This window comes from Glycine max, chromosome 9 (assembly GCF_000004515.6).
Source record: "Glycine max cultivar Williams 82 chromosome 9, Glycine_max_v4.0, whole genome shotgun sequence".
In the NCBI taxonomy this organism is placed as follows: domain Eukaryota; kingdom Viridiplantae; phylum Streptophyta; class Magnoliopsida; order Fabales; family Fabaceae; genus Glycine; species Glycine max.
Genome location: NC_038245.2, coordinates 17,610,405 through 17,630,515, shown reverse-complemented (window position 1 = coordinate 17,630,515; position 20,111 = coordinate 17,610,405). Strand labels below are relative to the sequence as shown.

The window sequence follows — 20,111 nt, the reverse complement described above, 5'->3', positions numbered from 1 at the left end:
TTTCTCTAATTGTCTACCACTCAAATTAAAAGTTGGAACTTGTCACGTATAATCAAATGTTGTTATCTCTTTCTTATAAATTAAAAAATTATGAATATACATGATTTATATAGAGATTAGTCGGGACTATAAACACTTAGAGTGTGTTTGCGTAAGAGTTCAACCAAACACAATTGGCGTTCAAGGAAAAAAATTTCTCATCTAAACATCAAATTTTCATTTTCATTGGATTACGTACCGTATCGAACCTATTACTGATCTTTCGTTCTTTGCATATAACGTACCAATTTTTAATCGATTCAGGTGGCGATTTGAAGTGTCTTCCTCTTTTTGGCTTTGAATTTTGTGTCGTAGGTGAGGTTTCATTCTAATAACAATAGAAAGGTATACAGGTAAACATATTGGTAAAAATGTAAATAAAAATATAAAGTGTGCAATGATATATATATATATATATATATATATATATATATATATATATATATATATATATATATATATATATATATATATAGACACACACGTGCGCGCTTGAAAAAAATATTCATGAAAATCAACGCAAAAATTTAAACTATGCAAATACATGATGGAGTATCTTTTAGGATTCAATGTATCATATGCATATGTTTGAAAATTGTTAATTATTTTTTTAGTTTAAAATTTATAAGCTATTTAGCCTATAATTTAGTAAAATAAACTTGTTTAACAAACATCTTAATTGGGCAAATATTAATATAAATGATACAAATAAGTTAAAAGTTAGAACATTTGACATATAAAATACACACAATTTTTCTTGTTAAAATGTGCAAATTAATGTATGATTAGATGATATATACATGAAAATTATAACAATGGAAAATTTGAATTCTTTTGAAAAAAAAAATTTCAATTAAAAATTAAATATATACCTCATTTTTTGGGTTATCAACCCCATCGTCACTATCAATGTCATAGTTAGTGGGAATGCAAAAGGATACTAGTGTTGCATGTATAGGTTCACCATCATTTAATAGACAATGAAATAGTTGAATTATCAAAACTTAATTAAATAGATGTACTAAAAAAATTAGAAAGAACAATTTGTCTTAATAATTAAAAAAGAGAGTCTAACATACAATTGATCTCAAACTAAGCATACAATGAATTGTATTAAAACCATTCTCATTTGTCACTAAACATCACTCAGAATCTTTGTTCACTAAAATGACCATATCTTGAGCTATAAACTTTACTTTTTAGTGATTCAATTCCAAAGTTGTTATTTAGCAGACATCTAAGGGTATATTTCTTATGAAGACAGATAAGTCTAATTCATTCATCACTCTCATGAAAAAGGTTTAGGGATCCCATGCTTAGTGCAGAAACCCCCCATTCTTATCCCCGAGAGGTTAAAGAATGGGTTTCTTTCTTCTTGTTTGATGTTTAGCGTTAGAATATGTAAGGCTTAGCACCAGTTTGATGCTTGGTGCCAGGGGTTCAGATAGCTCTCATGCTCTGTACCTCTTTCAAGCATAATTCACACCACAACAATTGATATGCTTAGCATCAATTTGCAATTCTATATAATTTAGGTTTGTAGTTTTTTCATTTTGTGACCTTTCAGGGGCTCTAAATATATTGATATCAAACACCCAAACATAATTAAAATTCTACAATTGATTTTGAGCATGTTTTTAGTCGTTTCAAAGAAACAAAAAAACCATAACAACAAATCACCAATCAAATAATTATCTCTAAATTCCTAATTGATTCCCACCCCCTTATCTTCAAGGGTGAAAGTGTAGTAAGCTTGAAGCAGTACCCCTCTGATTTGCACTCACCTTCGTTTTGCACTCACAATGTTGATGAATCTTCGTACGAAGATTCTTACTTTTGTACTATCAATATCGTCTTTTCTAATGAAGTCCTTGAAATAAATTTTAGAAAAAAAATCACTATCAATAAATGTAATAATTTATTGTAAGGTCATAAATGTCAGTTAAAAACAAATAATTTATTATAGGAGCTTATAATAATAAATAACATTAAATGTTTGGAAGCATTAATGTTTTAAAATATTTAAATTGATTAAAAGGTACATTTATTGATTGTTGATATTTATTTCAAATATTCAGAAAAATTAAATCTTTTTATGAAGGTTCTTATCTCTTTTCTAATAAATCTAATAATTTATTGTATGGTCATAAATGTTCATTCAAAACAAATAATTTATTATAGGAACTATTAAAAATAAATAATGTTAAATATTTTGTTTGAATAAAAATAACATTAAATATTTGGAATCATTAATATTTTTAAGATATTTAAATTAATTGATAAGTATCATCATTGTTATTGTTACAAGTGAATTTAATAACCCATAGAATGATGTAGTAGTGTAAGACATTCATAGGTGGAAGAAAGATTTATTTAGTAGAATAATCTCTGTTTAGTTATCTTCATGTATGAATTTTTTTTTGAACTACTGAACATCACACATCACGAGTGAGATTGATTGTTCACTCAATAAGTTGGGGAACACCAATGGTGTCTAACCCAAGACCAATAAAAATGGTAATGAAATTAATAGTTCTATCTATGTATGAATGGAAATTTGTTTGGGAAGTCAAGTACTTAATATCATTATAGCATAATAATAAATGGAATTAAATATTTAGACAAATTAACTTTGAAGAAAATGTTCCTCTTCTAAAATTTCTGAAATATAACATCATAACAAATCAAAATAAAATAAGCTTACCTCTTTAAGTCTATTAAAAAGAAAAAGTATATATATTAGGCCATTGAAAACATAATATATTAAATAAATATATGGAAATAAATGTAAATAAATGTATTGACTTTCTAATATCATAAATAATATAGTAAAAGAGTAAAGGTATCATATAATAAATAAAATTAAATATTTAGAAAATTTTAAATTTTATAAATGAGTTGAGTAATATGGCTCACAATACATTATTATAAATATTAAGAATAAGAGAAATAATCTATTATAATTCCATCCTTAATAAAAAATTACTAAGTTTCCTAACATAAACTAATCTGAAAATCCTACAAAAATTTGAATGTCATTGTTACAACAATATAGTTTAATATTACCCATTTTACTTTTTTTAATAAATACTACCAAGTATTTTAATATTATATTTTGAAAAATAAAACATAAATACGAATAAATTTAATATTTTTTGTTCATAAGGTCATAAATTAATGATCATTAAATAGGAATAAATTATGGTGAAATATATAGGGATGAGAAAGTTTAGGATGACATACATACCATTCCTGCACTGTATTACTTAATTGGATTGATTTTTTTTTTTTGATGATTTTGCGACTTGCAAAACATTATAATTTTTCATATTTTAATTTCAAAAATGAGAAATAACTAAAATTATATTTATGAAAAGTTAACTATAATTAAAAAAATAAAAAGAAATTCTCTCCATCTCTATTATACTCAGGATACTAATTTGATTTGAGCATATATATTACAATAATATAATTTTATATTCTCATCATGAATTTAGATTATAAGTTTATGAATTATTTTAAAAACAAAATCTTGACTAAGTATAATTGTATCAATTTTTATAATACATCGTAAATTGTAAATGAGTACATAGTTATGTAAAACTAAAAAATTATGGGCTTAAATATTTTTTAGTCCTTATAATTTAATATTTTTTCTTTTGGTCTCGTATTTTTTTTAATTTTTATAAATTGTGTTTGTTTTATTTTTTATCTTTAAAGTATTTTAGATAACATTTTTTATTGTTCATAATACTATCTAAATTAAAGCTCTTTTAGGATAAATAAAAAAAACATACATCAAACCTAGGTGAGAGGCTTATGACCTAACATACATCAAATCCTGGTTAGATCATACCTTTTCAAAAAATAGACGAATCTAAAGCTTTTAGTAATTCTTATTTAGTTGAATAGGTAAGATACTAATTCATTCAAAAATTCCATTAGACCTAACAAGACTGATTTATTTGAAATTTATAAATAATTATTCATTGTTAGTATTATTATTATTATATTAAATTTTTTATAATTTATTTAATTTTTTTTTAAAATGTTAATCATATTGGTCTACATGGAAAGTAAAATTAGAGTTTATAATTAAATTTATTGGAAAATAAATTTATGTCATTTTTAAATGTCTTTGTTGCAAAAATATATTAAAATAAGATTATGAATGTTATATTAAACCTTTAAAATATGTTTATATTAGATTTGATTCTTATAGGACTTCACATACATATTTTTTATTTTTATCTTAATATTAAATTATCACAAATAAGCTTGTAGGTTAAATCAAACTTTTATGTATGTTAGACTTACATCCTTAACAAAGTTTTTGACAGATAATGGTCATATACTTTTAGCCCAAAGCAAGGTCAAGTCTAACAAAGTTTAACCTTATTAAGCCTATTTTCATCCCTAATTGCATGGTAGTAAAAATCTATTTAAACCTAAATTTAATTAAGCATTTTATAACATTTAAATTTTAAAGATATTTTAATTAAGTAATATGTTTCATAGTATATTATTATAATTCTGGTAAAAAAAAGTACACTTTTATATTTGTTATCATGCAGTAGAAGAGAATAAATATTACTCTCTAACTCCATCATGAAGAAATAATACTAATTATTTTCTTAAAAAATCATCGTGATTTGGGCTACAACATCAAGATTTTGTAACTGTTCACAACTATAACGTGACTGCAATTGGGACCGTATCGTTCATATTTATCCACAATTTGTCATGATATTAACTAATGCGACCGTGAACCGATATTTAAAACCTTTATCTTGGCTAATATTGCTTCCTATGCATATCTCTCGAGTTACTTTATGATGATTAAAGGTAGCTGGCACAGAAGAGGGTTTAAAGGAACCAAAGGCAACATTTTCAGCTTGTTTTGGTGCAGCATTTATAATGCTACACCCTACAAATTAAGTATGCAGCTATGCTTGCTGAAAAGATGCAAAAACATGGTGCTAATGGATGGCTTGTTAACACAGGCCGGTCTGGTGGAAGGTAAGCTTTTTGTAGTAATAATAATAATAATTAAAAAAAGAGTGCTAACAACGTACTCTTACGATCTTTTCAAACACATTTCTACATTTTTTTTTCAAATACACTTTTTTTCAATTGATTGAAATTCAGATAGGATCCACTAATTTAAGAATGAACCCACCAAATGGAGAAGGAGAACCACATTTTTAGTAGGTCCCAAATGAATTAAAACCAATAGAAGAGGTGTTAGATAAAGAATATTGAAAAAGGAATTATTAATACAATAATTCATACAATAATTTATACAACAGTATATTTTTCTATTTTTTTCTCTATCACATTACTCATACTTCTTTCTCTTTTCTCTCTCTCATTGTAAAAATTGTCATTAATTTGTTGTACGAATAAAATTTCTCTATAGAAAAGTGTAATAAAAATATATATTTTTTCTCTTCAAAAATCTAAAATCAACTTTTTTATTTCTTGAGCAAAACTGCAGCTATGGTTGTGGAAATCGTATTAAACTATCTTATATGAGAAAAATTATTGATGCTATTCACTCTGGAAGCCTATTGGATGCGAAGTACAAGAAGACTGAGATTTTTGGACTTGAGAGCCCCAATAAAGTGGAGGGAGTCCCCTCAGAAATTCTTGAACCTGAGAACACAGTTAGTGGTCCTGCAACTCTCATTTTCAATCATCACAACTATCTTTCTTTTTCACTTTCAAAGTTTTTTTGACACAAATTCAAAATTTTGTTTGATTTCAGTGGTTAGACAAACAAGCCTACAAGGACACGTTGTTGGAGCTAGCTGGATTGTTCAACAAAATTTTTGAAACATTCACCATTGGAGAGAACAACCAAATGATAGAGGAGATTCTTGCTGCTGGACCAATCATTGGTGATGCTTAATTAGAAGCGCCACCCCTTTACTCTCTACTAATTTTCTATTGGTTTTTCATTCTTTGGTTACTTGGATTTGAAGAAAGAAGATATTTGAGTAGAGGATTGATTGTCATCATGCCTTGAAACAAAGAAGAAAGTTTTAGAAGTCTATTTTTTTTTGCAGCTTGCTAATCAAGTCTTGTCTTGTTCTGTTTGGTTCCTTTTGTTGTTTTGAAGAGAAGTTATCAAGGCATGCTCTAAAAATACCTGAGGTTGTTTGAAAGATGATTCTATGTTTGAAAGTGCTACAACATTTTAGAAGCTACAAGCTCTAATGGTTGATCCTTCCATGTGTATTGCGATAAATTAAGGGGTTAGGAGTTAGGCAGATGAAGGTTCAAAGTATAAATTGCTTAGAGTTATGGGGTTTAAGGATTTTATGGGTTTGAAGAATATATTCAAGCAACCAATCACATTGTAGAACATCTCATTAAATTGTAGAATTAGAGGCCCTAGAAACATTTATTACCCAAGAATGAAATTCTTTGATGATAATTGCAAAATCTCCTTTATGTTCCTGCATTTTTTGCTACAAATTCTCGGCCTCTTCCACCCTGATCTTCTCTACCACCTTGGCCTCAATGGTTCTCGAGTCTTTGTCTTGGACACCAAGCTCCTCCTCACTGGTGGGTTCAATTCTCTCATATGCAAAACACTTAAGGGCTTTTACTGAATCACTATCTTGTTGTGACTTTGTTACCCCAACTGCAAAGTTGGTACTGTTTGCATGGGTTGTTTGTCCTCTTTTTTGAACTCAAGACCAATGCCCTTTTTCTTGATCATAAATTGTAGCATTTGTTTGATCTCTTAAATTTCTGCAATGGTTTTCTTGAACTTGATTTCAGAGGGATGCTCCTCCTCCCTTCTTTCCTCCCTTTTAACCTCAATAACATTTCCTGAAATTTAGTTGTCCATGTTTCAACTCTAAAATGCTTATTTTGCAAGAATGATGGTGTAACCCACAAGAATTGGATTCCTCTTCCTCATTATCGTCTCTAGACCCATTACTGTCATTGTTCTCCTTTTCTGACTTATTTCCTCTTTTGACCAAGTTTTCGCCACCATCTGAAGGTATCTTTCCTTAAATTTAAGAAGTAATTTCTTGATTTGTCTCATGCCCAACAATTTTTCTTTTATGAGATTCATGTTTGTTTCAGGTCTATAATCACCTTTCCATGTAGGTTGGACTAATTGTTAGGATCCAATGGGAAAAAAGATGGATTTTTATTTAATAGTAAGAAAAGAACAAAATATAGGAGAGATAACTCTCCTCCAAGAGTTTTTCCTTCACAAAGAGCTAATGCTCAATTACAAATGATCCAAATTTGAATCTCCCATATCTTTCTTCCCCTATTTATATCTAATAAATCTCATTAACTAACTAACTAACTAATTTATTAATAGTCTAACTATGGTAACTAACTTTTCCATCTTCTCCTTATAGTGTAACGCATCATTTACCTCCTGTGAATCAAATGCACAGTATTGACAAGACCAAGAACCCAAATACCAATGGATTAATAATGTGGAAGCAATGTCTTCCAAGGTTATTTTGATGATGCCAAAGAATCAAGAGTCAAGAAAAATTCAAAGATTCAATAATCAAGTTTCAAGAATCAATATTCAAGAATCGAGTTTCAAGAATCAAGATTCAAGAATAATCAAGATCAAGATTCAAGACTCAAGATTCAAGAAACAAGGGAAGACTCAATCAAGATAAGTACAAAAAAAAGTTTTCCAAAACATTGAGTAGCACAAGAAGTTTTCACAAAATCATTACCAAAGAGTTTTAATTACTCTTTGGTAATCGATTACCAGAAGGTAGTAATCGATTATCAGTGTTTTAAAATGTTAAGATTTCAAATTTCAAGAGTTACAACTTGTGTTTAAACATTTTTAACTTGTGTAATCGATTACACAATACTTGTAATCGATTACCAGTGTTTCTAAACGTTTTAATTTTCAAAATTCAAAATGAAGAGTCACATCTGTTGATGTGTAATCGATTACACCTTAATGGTAATCGATTACCAGTGACTGATTTCGAAAAATACATTTCCAAAAGTCACAATTCTTCAAGTGACTTGTTTCTGAAGATTCTTTCAAAAGTCACAACTTTTTAAGTGACTAGTTTTAAAGAAATTGCCAAGAGTCACAAGCTTTGACTTGAGTTATCAAGAGATTATAAATATGTGGCCATGACATGAATTTCAATAATCAATAATCTATCTTTCAATCTTCTCTCAACATCATTCAATATCTTTCAACTCTTTCTACACAATTTTCTAATTCATTTCTCTTTATCTTTATAAAAGTTTTTGTTCAACACTTTCTCTTCCGAGAAAAGTTCTTTGTTCAAAAACTTGTGCTATTCATCTTTTTCATTCTCTTCTCCCTTTGCCAAAAGAACGAAGGGCTAACCGCCTGAATACTTTTGTGTCTCTCTTCTCCCTTACAAAAGATTCAAAGGATTAACAACTTGAGAATTCTTTTGATTCTTCCCTTCCCCTTAAGCAAAAGATTTCAAAGGACTAACCGTCTAAGATATATTTTGTTTCCCCTTTACAAAGATTCAAAGGACTAACCGCCTGAGAATTCTTTCTCCCAACACATTGGAGGGTACATCCTTTGTGGTACAAGTAGAGGGTACATCTACTTGGGAATTGTTATACTGAGAATAAGAGAGGGTACATCTCTTGTGGATCAATTCAAGTGGAGGGTACATCCACTTGGTTTTTTCTAAGAGAACAAGGGAGAGTACATCCCTTGTGAATCTTTGGCATGTAAAGGATTTTACAAGGTTGAAAAAAGTCTCAAGAATCGCAGGTTCCTTGGAAACTGGATGTAGGCACGGTTTGTGGCCGAACCGGTATAAATCTTATGTTTGTCTTCTTCTTCCCTACACTTTTTAATTTCTGTTGTGCACTTTTAATTATCACTTTTACTTTTGGTTAAGTTTCTATTTCTGTTCTTTACTTTCTTAACTTTGTAGTAAAAGCCTAATAGAATCTAGTAATATCAAGAAGGATAGATTTTTAATTAGTCAAGACACGTTCATAATTAATTCAACCCCCCATTCTTAATTATTCTGAGGCCACTTGATCCAACAAATAATGTCAATTATTTTATTAAGGTTTGCTTCCATAGTCATAGTAACCAATAATTTATTCATAGCCCCTAAACCATCATAAGTCCAATTACACAATTCAAATTTTAATATAGAATCAGTGCATATAGACACCCAAACATCATATTTTCTGCATGGTTAACTAGTTACAAGAATTGTATCTCTAGTTTGTCAAAGTCAAATTATCGATTCCTTGAGCCTCTGCCCTGCTCTCAACAAGGTTAGATGGATTGAACTTGAACACCATGGCCATGGGCACACTTGAAGAAAAAAAGGGTCTAAAAATCAAATATGGTTGGGCTTTACTCGTGATTCTTGAAGTAGTCTTCGCTGGAAGCAGTGACTAACCTTCGTCAGGAACCATGAGTGCACACAAGATAAGTATTTCCCTCCAACACAATTTATTCCACACCAAAGGGTCAACCAGAATTCAAACCCTGAATCACTTGATTAAGGGACACAAGCCGTTATCACTTATGTCAACCGTTGTTGGTTTTTCTTATCCATACATGATAATAGATGAAATGAGTTATTCATGCTTTGTCCAACATCTCTATTCACGTTTTCAACTCCTCTATTTTGTGGTGAGATATTACTTCTCTTGATTCCCTTGTTTGTTGTCCTGGTAATTGATTATCAGATTCAGTTAGCAAGAAAGTAGGTGATGGGAAGGAAGCCTTTTGCTGGTTGGATCGCTGGGTTGGTCCCTCAACTCTAAAAGATGACTTTCCGAGGCTTTTTTTTGTACCAGTGACATTGGTGCCAAGTATCCACCAGTTTTGCTAATAACTAATCTCTGTTGCGGAACCTGACTGACCACCTTTAATAGAGTATCTCCTCTCAATCATGTTTTTTCAACCAGAAGGCTCAAACCCAAGATCTTACCTAAGGGGACCGAATCCAGTATCACTCTTATCAATGATATGTTGGTTTTCCTAGGCTATTTCAAATAGTGAATAATCAGCTTGTCTCAGATTTTTATATGGGGGCCGTGTGGAGGGTTGTTGATAACTTGATATCATCTTTGGAAGCCAGCTTGAGGGATGCGATTATCCGAGAATCCAACCAAGATTCATGATGTTGGAACTTAGAGGCATCCATTTTTTCTCAGTTTCCTCTTCATATAATAGACTTCATCTCACAGTATGTTAATTGCAAATAAAGATGCTCAGACGAAAATTCCATGGATTAGAAAATTCTGGTATAGTATTGTCCCTTCTAAATTTTTGTATTTTCATGGAGATTGTTACCAGAGTACAATTACAAAGGAGAGGCATTGACATTCTAAATCTGGAACAATCTTGTGTTTTTTGCAATGCTTCCCCTGAAGAAGTCAATCACTTGTTCCTTATGTGTCTCTTCTCAACTCAACTCTGGTATGCAGTCTTTTTCTATTCCAGGTGATATTAACCAGTTGTATACGCAATTGGGTCTATGTTTCTGAGGTAGGAAGGTTCGCAAATTTAAAGGCATCTTTTGGCATGCGACTTGTTGGTGCTTATGGATGATGAGGAAAAGGATTATCTTTAGGGAAGAACTTGTTGAGGTAACATAATAAATTATCAATAACCCTACCTTGTACGACGACATAATAAATTATTTAAACATAGAAACAATAAGGGAAAGCTACCACTAGGGTAAGCAATGAAAGCTCAAAAGAAGGCCCGCAAGAAAATGAGAATGAGAAAGAGAACAAAGTAAATTATGAAAATTGAAATTTTGACAGTCGTAAAAAGCTAAAACTTCAATTAACATTAAATCAAATGATTCACTTTTTGTTAGCAAAAATGGGGAAGGGGGAGAAGGATCAATGACAAAATAAAGTGAAATTTTAGAAAAGTAATGGTGCTTCTATAGCATTATAATTTTATCCTGCCTAATAGTAGCTGATTCTTTATAATAAGAAACGAAATACAGTTCAGTGAATATGTTCCCAAGCTTGATGCATTATCTCATCATTTAGGAAGGGGCCCAAAGACCACATTTAGCAGTAGCTTTCTAATTCTTTTGATGGCATCTTGATATCTAAAGCAGAAATGATCTTTTCCTCCAACAAAAGGAAAAGATTTTAAGGATTCTTCATTTTGCTGATTGTAAGGTCACAAAGACATCACTCATTACCTGCATCAAATAGTCTTGCTTGAACATGCTGTATATGAAAGCCATTACCATCGCTAAATGTGCAACATCGGCACTTTTCTTTTTCTTGGTAGTTGTAACATTAGGACTTTGAGAATGGGACAAAGCATCCTTTTCCTCCCGAGTAAAGGTGAAATTGTTGTTCTAGTGAGCGAGAATTCCATGATTTCCATTATTACATTTATATCAAGTTAAATGATTCTTGAAATTAGTGGAGATGTACATGTTACGAACCAAAAATTAAAATGAGCGAGAATTTAATTGACTAGAAAGAAAAGAACAGAAAATAAGAGAGATAAGTCTTCTCCAAGGGTTCCCCTTCACAAAGGATTTCTCCTTTCACAAAGCTAATGCTCAATTTACAAAATGATACAAATCTCCCTCTCTTATATCCTTCTTCCCCTATTTACATCTAATAAACCCCTCTAATTAACACACAAACTCATTAATAGTCTAACTATCTTAACTAACTTTCCCTTTTCTCCACATCCTATAACAGTATAACTTCCCAACCAAAAAGAGAAAGAGGTTAATGACTTTGCATTACATGAGTCTCATCCCACAATTATTATGTGTTGCTTTTCACTTTCTTTGAGGGAGTTGAGGGTTGTATTTGTGCCGAAAAGGGAATGACACTGGAGGAGGGGATAACAAGCTCTTTGTAACAGGTTTTATTTGTAAATATTATTATAACAAGCTAGAATTAACTCCCAATCAGAATTTTAATTCCAATAAGATGTATCATATGGTAGGATCTAGAGATATATGAGGAAAAAATCATAAAGGTTACGATTTAAAAAAAGTTATATGTGGATATAACAAAGATTGTAATGTGAGAACTGATATTTTACTGTCTAGTTAAAAGATTTCTTTTGGGGTTTCTTTTTCTTGGGGGGAAGCAGGGGAAGAAACTCAATCAAAGGAATATAATACGAAACCTCAGAAATAGATAATAATAAAACAGAGAATTCAGGAAAATGAGAAGTAGTAATTCTGCATTAGATTGGAAATCATAAAAACTACAAAGAAGAAGTCCCCCTTGTCCCAAAGCTGAGCTCCTAAATAGAGTACCTCGTAGGTTCTCTCTATTCCCCCCAAAAACAGAAAAAAGATCCCCCCAAAAGCTATCCCTACACCTACTAAATAATAGAAAGGAAATTGCCCACTAACTCTCTCCTGTAACAAACTGCCCATTAGCTTATTCCTATTCTACCCCTCTTTTCTTTCTACGGGAATACACTAACCATTCCCTTGGGCCTTTCTGCATCTTGTGAACTAAAGGCTCCAAAGGCCCATTACAAATTTGGTTCCTATCAACACCTTCTCCTTGAAGTAAAGTCTTGTCCTCAAGACTCATTTCTGGAAACTGGCTCTTCAATGTCAATTCGTCTTCCCAAGTTGCTTCATCTACATTTTTCCCATTCCATTGGACTAGCCACTGGTTGACTCTTTTGCCTCTCTTCATTATACTACGAGTTGCCAACACCAGTTCTGGTTCAATTTCTCCTTCACGGTCATCCTCCAATCCACTAGGTAGTGCGCTTTCAACTTTGTAATCTCCATGTTCTTTCTTGCGCCAGGACACATGGAAAACCGGGTGTATCTTGGAACTTGTAGGAAATTTCAACTTATAAGCAACTTCCCCAATCCTCTCAATCACCTTGAAAAGGCCCATAGTATCTAGCGTTTAATTGCAGACTGATTCTTGCAGCCACAAAATGCTGCCTATGTTGCTTCAATTTGAGGAACACCAAGTCACCTATCTCAAAATGCATCTCCTTTCTATGCTTATCCACCTGTGTCTTCATCCTATCTTGTGCTCTTGCTAAGTAATTCTTCAATTGTCTCAAAGCTTCATCCCTATCTTGCAATTCCCTTTGAACTATTTCCACCTTCACTTCTCCTTGTATACTCTTTACCATCATTGGAGGCTTTCTTTCATAAACTACCTCAAATGGCGTAATGCCTATTGAATCTTGATAGGTGGTATTGAACCAAGATTCAGCCCACGGAAGCCAAATGACCCATCCCTTTGGCTAATCCATGATAAAGCACCTCAAGTATGTTTCCAGGCACCGATTAGTGACTTCGATTTGACAATCAGTTTGAGGATGATAGGTTGTGCTCATCTTGAGTGTTGTACCTTGTAGTTTGAAGAATTCTTTCCAGAACAGACTCATAAACAATGGATCACAATCACTCACAATAGAATTGGGTACCCCATGAAGCCTAATCACCTCTTTCACAAATATTTCAGCTATGTCTTGTATTGGGTAAGGGTGTCTTAATGGAATGAAATGACTATATTTAGACAGCTTGCCTACCACGACTAGAATGGCCTCAAACCCTTTAGATCTTGGGAGCCCCGAGATAAAATCTAAAGATATATCTTCCCATACTTGATCCGATATTGGTAAAGGTTGCAATAAACCTCCAAGGGCTTTTGTTAAGTATTTATGGTGTTGACAAACATCACAATCTTGCACAAACCTCATAATATCTCCCTTCATTCCTTTCCAAAACAGATTCGAAGCAAGACGCCTATAAGTACGGTAAAAGCCGGAGTGTCCTCCTTGGGGAGTGGCATGAAACTCTTCCATTAACTTAGGAATCTAGTTTGAGATTTCAAAAATGACTAATCTGTCTTTGATGAATAACACACCTTGTTTATACTCAAAACCGATATGTTTTCCTTGACCTTGCTTCAAGTCTTCAATAACCTTCCTCCAAGTGGAACTTTCATGCACTTTAGTTATTAAATTTTGGCAGTCCAACCACACCGGTACGTATGCTAAGGAATTAAGCTCCATCTCCCTCATGCTTCTTGATAATGCATCTGCCCCCTTGTTTTCGAAACTCAGTTTGTATACAATCTCGAAATTATACCCCAACAACTTAGCTAACGAATTTTGCTGGCTCCCTGTGGTAATTCTTTGTTGGAGAAGTTGCTTCAAACTCTTTTGATCGGAATAGACAATGAATTTCCTTCCAAGTAAGTAGGGACGCCAATGTTGTATAGCCAACGCCACTGCCATGAACTCTCTTTCATAAGAAGATTTAGTGACATTTATGCTACTTAAAGCCTTGCTAAAGTACGCCACTAGTTTCCTGCTTTGCCTCAAAATGGCCCCAATTCCTAAACCGAATGCATCACATTCAAGCTCAAATTCTTGTTCAAAATTGGGCAAGGTTAGGACGGGGCTGAAGTAATCTTATTCTTTAGTTCCTTAAAAGCCTTTTGAGCCTGGTCATTCCACCCAAAGCCATCTTTTTTTGTCAACTCGATCAAAGGTCTAGCTATATTTCCATAGTCTTTGATGAACTTTTTATAATAGCTTGTGATACCAAGGAACCCACGTACTCCCTTGACATTAGTGGGAATTGGCCAATCCAGCATGCTCTTCACTTTGTTTGGGTCCACCTCTACCCCTTGCTTTGAAATGACATGTCCTAGGTACTCTATGCTTCTTTGCCCAAAATTACACTTCTCCTTGTTGGCATAAAGTTGTTGCTTCCTCAGAACTTCCAAGACACCTTTCAATTGCTCCATATGCTCCTCCCATTCCTTGATATACACCAATATATCGTCAAAGAAAACTAGCACCCCCCTTCTTAGAAACTTTCTAAAAACCTCATTCATGAGAGATTAGAAGGTAGAGGGTGCGGTGCATTCATTAGCCCAAAGGGCATAACTAGATACTCATAATGTCCCTCATGTGTTCTGAAAGCAGTTTTGTGAATGTCATCCTTTTTCATTCAAACTTGATGGTTAGGTCAGTTTTGAGACTGATGATACTTCCTATGCCTACTCTTCCTCTCAATTACTTTTTCCTTTCTCTTCCTCCCAAAACCCTCTCTTTTTCTCGCATACCACCAAACATGTCTCAGAAAAACAACGATCTCGGACTCATTCACCGTTGGATCGTCATGAAATTTGAGCACCAGGTTCGGAACTTATTTCCAAACATTCTCGCCGTTGGGAATTATAAAACATGTCAGAGCTGAGAGAAATCCTTGGCATCATAGCTTTTTCTTTTCCTGTAGAAACCCAAAACTATCTCAGTAAAACTATGATCCCGGACTCATTAACCATTGGATTGCCATGAAATTTTGATACGTGGTATGCGATTAATTTCCGCACATCTACACCGTTGGGATTTGAAAAATAATGTCTGTGTAGGGAGAAATACTCATCGCACGTAGATAATGGAATAGAGGCTTCAATCCCTTCTCCTCTCACTAATGCTTGGAAACCTTATCAGAACAGCCTTTGCTCATGGGTTGCAGCTAGACTTAGCTTCTCATTGTGTTGGTCAATGATGGCCCACATGTTTTCTTCCGTCTTGATCAATTGTTCGAACAAACTCCTCTTTGACCTTTGACAAGCCTTCAACTTGTTTTCCATTATCATGCCTTCGACTCTTGACTGGTCTCTCTCGACCCTTGGAAGCTTAAGCTCATTGTTGCTGCCCCACAAAGCCCCTCAGAACTTGTTTCGGGCCCTCTTTGTTTCCCATTCCAATGCTTTGGCTGTGGCCACATTGACGTCTCTCAGTTTGTTGCACTCTTTCTGGACCTTGATGGTCGTCGTCTTGAACTTTTCCTTGACCGCTTGTGCCCTTTCAAGTTCCGCCTTTAAGGCATGCACCTCCTCACTCTCTTCAGGGGTTTTAGTCTCTTCCTCACTTGAGGTCTTTAGCTTTGGGAGCCAAACTAACTCTTGCGTCCGAGCCTTCAACCACTTGTGATAGCCGTCGATGATCCCATTGCTGCTTCCCCTAAGCTCTTTATCTTTTCTTTGCACCGTACTCCATGCTTTCTAGACTTTTTGAAATATCCTTACATTGGGGTTGCTGTTCAAACCCAACAAGTGCACCAGATCGCGCAAGTAGTATAAAACAGTAAGAACCGAGTATCGAACTCTCGGGGAACTTGTGTTACTTGGTAAAGCTATATTCAGTGAATAGGTGTCTAGTTTGAAAATAGATGTGTCAACTATGCACAGGTATGTAAACTAACTATTAAAAGGAAAATCACGTGAGTAATGATGTGTAAACACAAGTAGACAACATGTTGGTCTTCCTATTAGGTGCCTGATGTTAAAAGAATATTCTCTACTTAACAATGCTTATGTGTTCTATGGTGTCTCCTGAAATGCTAAACCCCAATTCCTCATGATAGTATAGCCTAATCTTGATCAAGCATCGTCCTCAGATTCCTCTTGTTGGACTAAACTCGACCAGAATCGCATTAAGATAAACATACAAACAACTAGGTTACTGTACCCCGATCCCTCATGATATATAATATGATAAACTAGCCCTGTCCTATCAAGTTCTAAGAATCATACTAGTTTCCACTGTTGAATGATCCTAACAAAGCATGCATCTACGTGATCAAGGAAAAAGCACACTGCAATGACGTACTGATAGCACAGAGAACACATAAAACATCACTAAATAGATATACAAGTATTTACATCAAGTACCTACAAGGAAGAACCAACAGAGGATTTAGCTCTCCATATCTGGGAAGCTTCCTTTACAACAAAGAGAAGAGAAAAATAAAGGATTGAAGAAATACAAGTACTGGGGATGTCTCCTCCACCTCTAAAACCTCACAATCACTCACAGACTCATCTCATGCTCTCAAGATGACTTCCTCTTCTCGCTCAGTTCTCTGCCAGTCTTCTCACAACAAAAGCTCTCAAAACTTTCTGGAACTTGGACCTTTCTCTCTCTAGAAATCTCTAAACATGCAAAAGCTTCAAGAATTGCCCAAACTCCCTCTCCATTTCTGATTTCAGTCTTAAATAGGTGGCCTTGTTGGTGCTTGCGCGCTTAGTGCAACTGTAGCTCGCTTAGCGTGCATTAGTGAATTTCGTCTTAGCGCGCGTCTTTTTGCTCAGTGGATGGACTCAAGCGGTGCACTTAGCAGGATTAGCCCTCGCTCAGCGAACATGCACAGCTCATCCTTCTTCCAGATTCTTCCTCGCGCTCAGCCAAAGGAGTGTTGCGCTCAGCGGATGGCTTGCTTAGCCAACATATTGGCTTAGCGAGCGGATGAAAATCAACACATCACAAACTTGCCTAATTAACCTGAAATTGAGAGGAAATGATTATTAAACAAACAAAATGGGAGTACTAAGTATTTATTACCTATCTTTAACAAAAATTAATTACAACATTACAAAATAACCATATATTGGAGGAGTTTGATACAATTTACACAGGTTTTATACATAAAAGTTAGTCGTATTCATCGACTAACAGTCGCTGAAACCCTATGCAATGAAAAGTGTGATGCTTTCTTCCAACGGTGATCCTCTCATGGGATATCCAAGTTTTCTTATGGCAAGGACGAGATTATAATTGATACAACCCCTCTTTCCCATCAAGGGGACGCTTGAGAATCCCTCACATTAGGACAAAACCCCAGCTTTTCCTTCATTCCATAGGGGAACCAATTAATGGATGCCCCTACCATACTAGCCAAGAGTTGCTCCTAATTGACCTTGCAGGGGACAAACGGGTCTATTTTCATGATGAAAGAGGTGTGAGATCAGCCATACATAAAGAGTGGGTGTCCAACAGACAATCCTTGTGCCGCTCTTCTCGCATCTCTGGACTTTCCTTGCTATGGTGATAAGCAAGGAAGGCGTCGATCGCCGCTAGGTCCACTAGCCCATCCTCATTTGGAAAGAGGACGATACCAATAGCGCCAAGACATCGATGAACGAAGCTCATTCCCCTTGATCCACCAATGCCTTCGCCTTCTCCTCTAAGTGCCTCCTAGGTATTCTGACTGCCCCATTTCTATTTTGTTTTACTTGGTCCAATTCTTGCGCCGAGATTTTGACCACCTTAGCTATCCTTTCCACAGAAAGGTAGAACCCAGAGAGAAGATATGGCTTTCTTCCTCCTAGCGTGCATCCGAAGATCTCTTCAAACTCTTCCACGATCGGTACTAGCTGAAAGTCCCCAAACGTGAAACACCTTAGTGGTTGATCGTAATACTGAGTAAGGGATGCAATGGCTTCAACAGAGACTTCTATCATAGCTAGATCCTAGATCTTTCCATAGGTCTTGCCGAAAGCTTGATGTTGGAGCTGATCCATCTGTAAAAGCAAATGACTTTGATGTTTTGATGATGATCATGATGATTTGATGCAAATGCGCTTTTCAAGTTTAATTCAAGACAATGATTCAAGAATACAAGACACAACATCAAGATGATCACTAGTATTTTAGGAAGGGAATTCCTAATTGAAATAGCAAAAGGTTTGGCCAAGTAATTTAAGTTAAAAAGTGTTTTTCAAGAGATTTACTCTCTGGTAATCGATTACCAGAGGATGTAATCAATTACCAGTGGCCAAAAATGGTTTACAACAGCTATTAAAAATTTGAATTCAAATTTTAGACTATGTAATCGATTACACAATATTGGTAATCGATTACCAGTAGTTAATAAACATTTTAATTCAAATTTTAAAACCTGTAATCGATTACACAAATCCTGTAATCGATTACCAGAGGAGATTTTCAGAAAATAACATCCAAGAGTCACATCTATTCAAATGGTTTATGAATGACCATCAAAGGTCTATTTATATGTGACTTGGAAACACAAATTGGAAGAGAGTTTTCATTGCCCAAAAATTTTTATCCTTTCAAAAGATTAAGAGATTTTTTCTGAATTGAAATGTCTTATCCTCTCAAAGATTCCATGGTCAAACACTTGCATATTCAATAAGGAATTGTGATTGATCTTCATTGTACAATCTATCTCTTTCAAGAGAGATTTCTTCTTCTATTCTTCTTACTTCTGAAAAGGGATTAAGAGACCGAGGGTCTCTTGTTGTAAAGGATTCCTGAGCACAAGGAAAGGGTTGTCCCTGTGTGGTTCAGACTTTGTAAAAGGAGTTTTACAAAGAGAGTGGAAAATCTCAAGTGGGTTGCTTGAGGACTGGACGTAGGCACGAGAAGTGGCTGAACCAGTATAAATCAAGTTTGCATTTCTCTCTTCCCTTAAACTTCTTTTATTTATTGTTATTTATCTTTGGCTTGAAAGAAGTTTATTTTGAATTGTCTTTTGAGTAATTCATGTTAAGGGTGCATTGTTAATCCTTAAAGAGAGAGTAAAATTTTAATTGGGGAATAGTTCTTGTATCTTAATTCAAGCCTCCCTTCTTAAGATAACTGAGGCCATTTGTCTAACAAGTGGTATCAGAGCAGGATTCTTGTATAAAGTTTAAAAACTTCAAGAATAGATGTGGCCTCATCCAACTTTCCATTTCCTGAGGGAAATTCTATTAATAGGCCTCTTATGTTCAATGGCGAGGGTTATCACTATTGGAAAACCAGAATGCAAATCCTTATTGAAGCCATAGATTTAAATATATGGGAAGCCATTGAAGTTGGTCCTTTTATTCCTACAAAGGTAGTGGGAAATGCAACTATAGAAAAACCAAGAGAAGAATGGAATGATGATGAAAGAAGAAAGGTTCAATACAATTTAAAGGCCAAAAATATAATCACTTCTGCAATAGAGATGGATGAATATTTTAGAGTCTCAAATTGTAAAAATGCAAAAGAAATGTAGGATACTTTGCAAGTAACCTATGAAGGCACAACTGATGTCAAGAGATCTAGAATAAACACTCTCACACATGAATATGATATGTTCAGAATGTTTCAATATGAGACCATAGAAGATATGCAGAAGAGATTTACTCGTATAGTTAATCATCTTGCATCATTGGGAAAAATATTTCCTAATGAAGATCTTATTAACAAAGTGTTGAGATGTTTAAGCAGGCAATGACAACCAAAAGTAACAGCAATTGCAAAATCAAGGGATCTC

At 34.0% G+C, this 20,111-nt stretch overlaps 2 protein-coding genes across 2 annotated transcripts in view; one reads left to right on the top strand and one right to left on the bottom strand.

Annotated features, from left to right (window-relative positions):
• Positions 1 to 5,950, top strand: part of LOC106794362 (phosphoenolpyruvate carboxykinase (ATP) 2) — a 17,498-nt gene extending 11,548 nt beyond the window's left edge. The window contains exons 3-5 of the mRNA XM_014761618.1: positions 4,986 to 5,058; positions 5,537 to 5,705; positions 5,807 to 5,950. Coding sequence (XP_014617104.1) covers positions 4,986 to 5,058; positions 5,537 to 5,705; positions 5,807 to 5,950 — 386 coding nt within the window. The remainder of the gene's footprint in view (positions 1 to 4,985; positions 5,059 to 5,536; positions 5,706 to 5,806) is intronic.
• Positions 5,951 to 14,439: 8,489 nt separating this feature from the next.
• LOC102663107 (uncharacterized mitochondrial protein AtMg00860-like) lies at positions 14,440 to 14,889 on the bottom strand. The gene has a single exon (XM_006588049.1). It carries the CDS (start codon positions 14,887 to 14,889, stop codon positions 14,440 to 14,442), a length of 450 nt encoding a protein of 149 aa, XP_006588112.1.
• Between the last annotated feature and the right edge of the window lie 5,222 nt (positions 14,890 to 20,111).

Coding starts and splice junctions, on each gene's coding strand:
- LOC102663107 (XM_006588049.1), bottom strand. CDS start 14,889: ATGAATGAGGTTTTTAGAAAGTTTCTAAGAAGGGGGGTGCTAGTTTTC.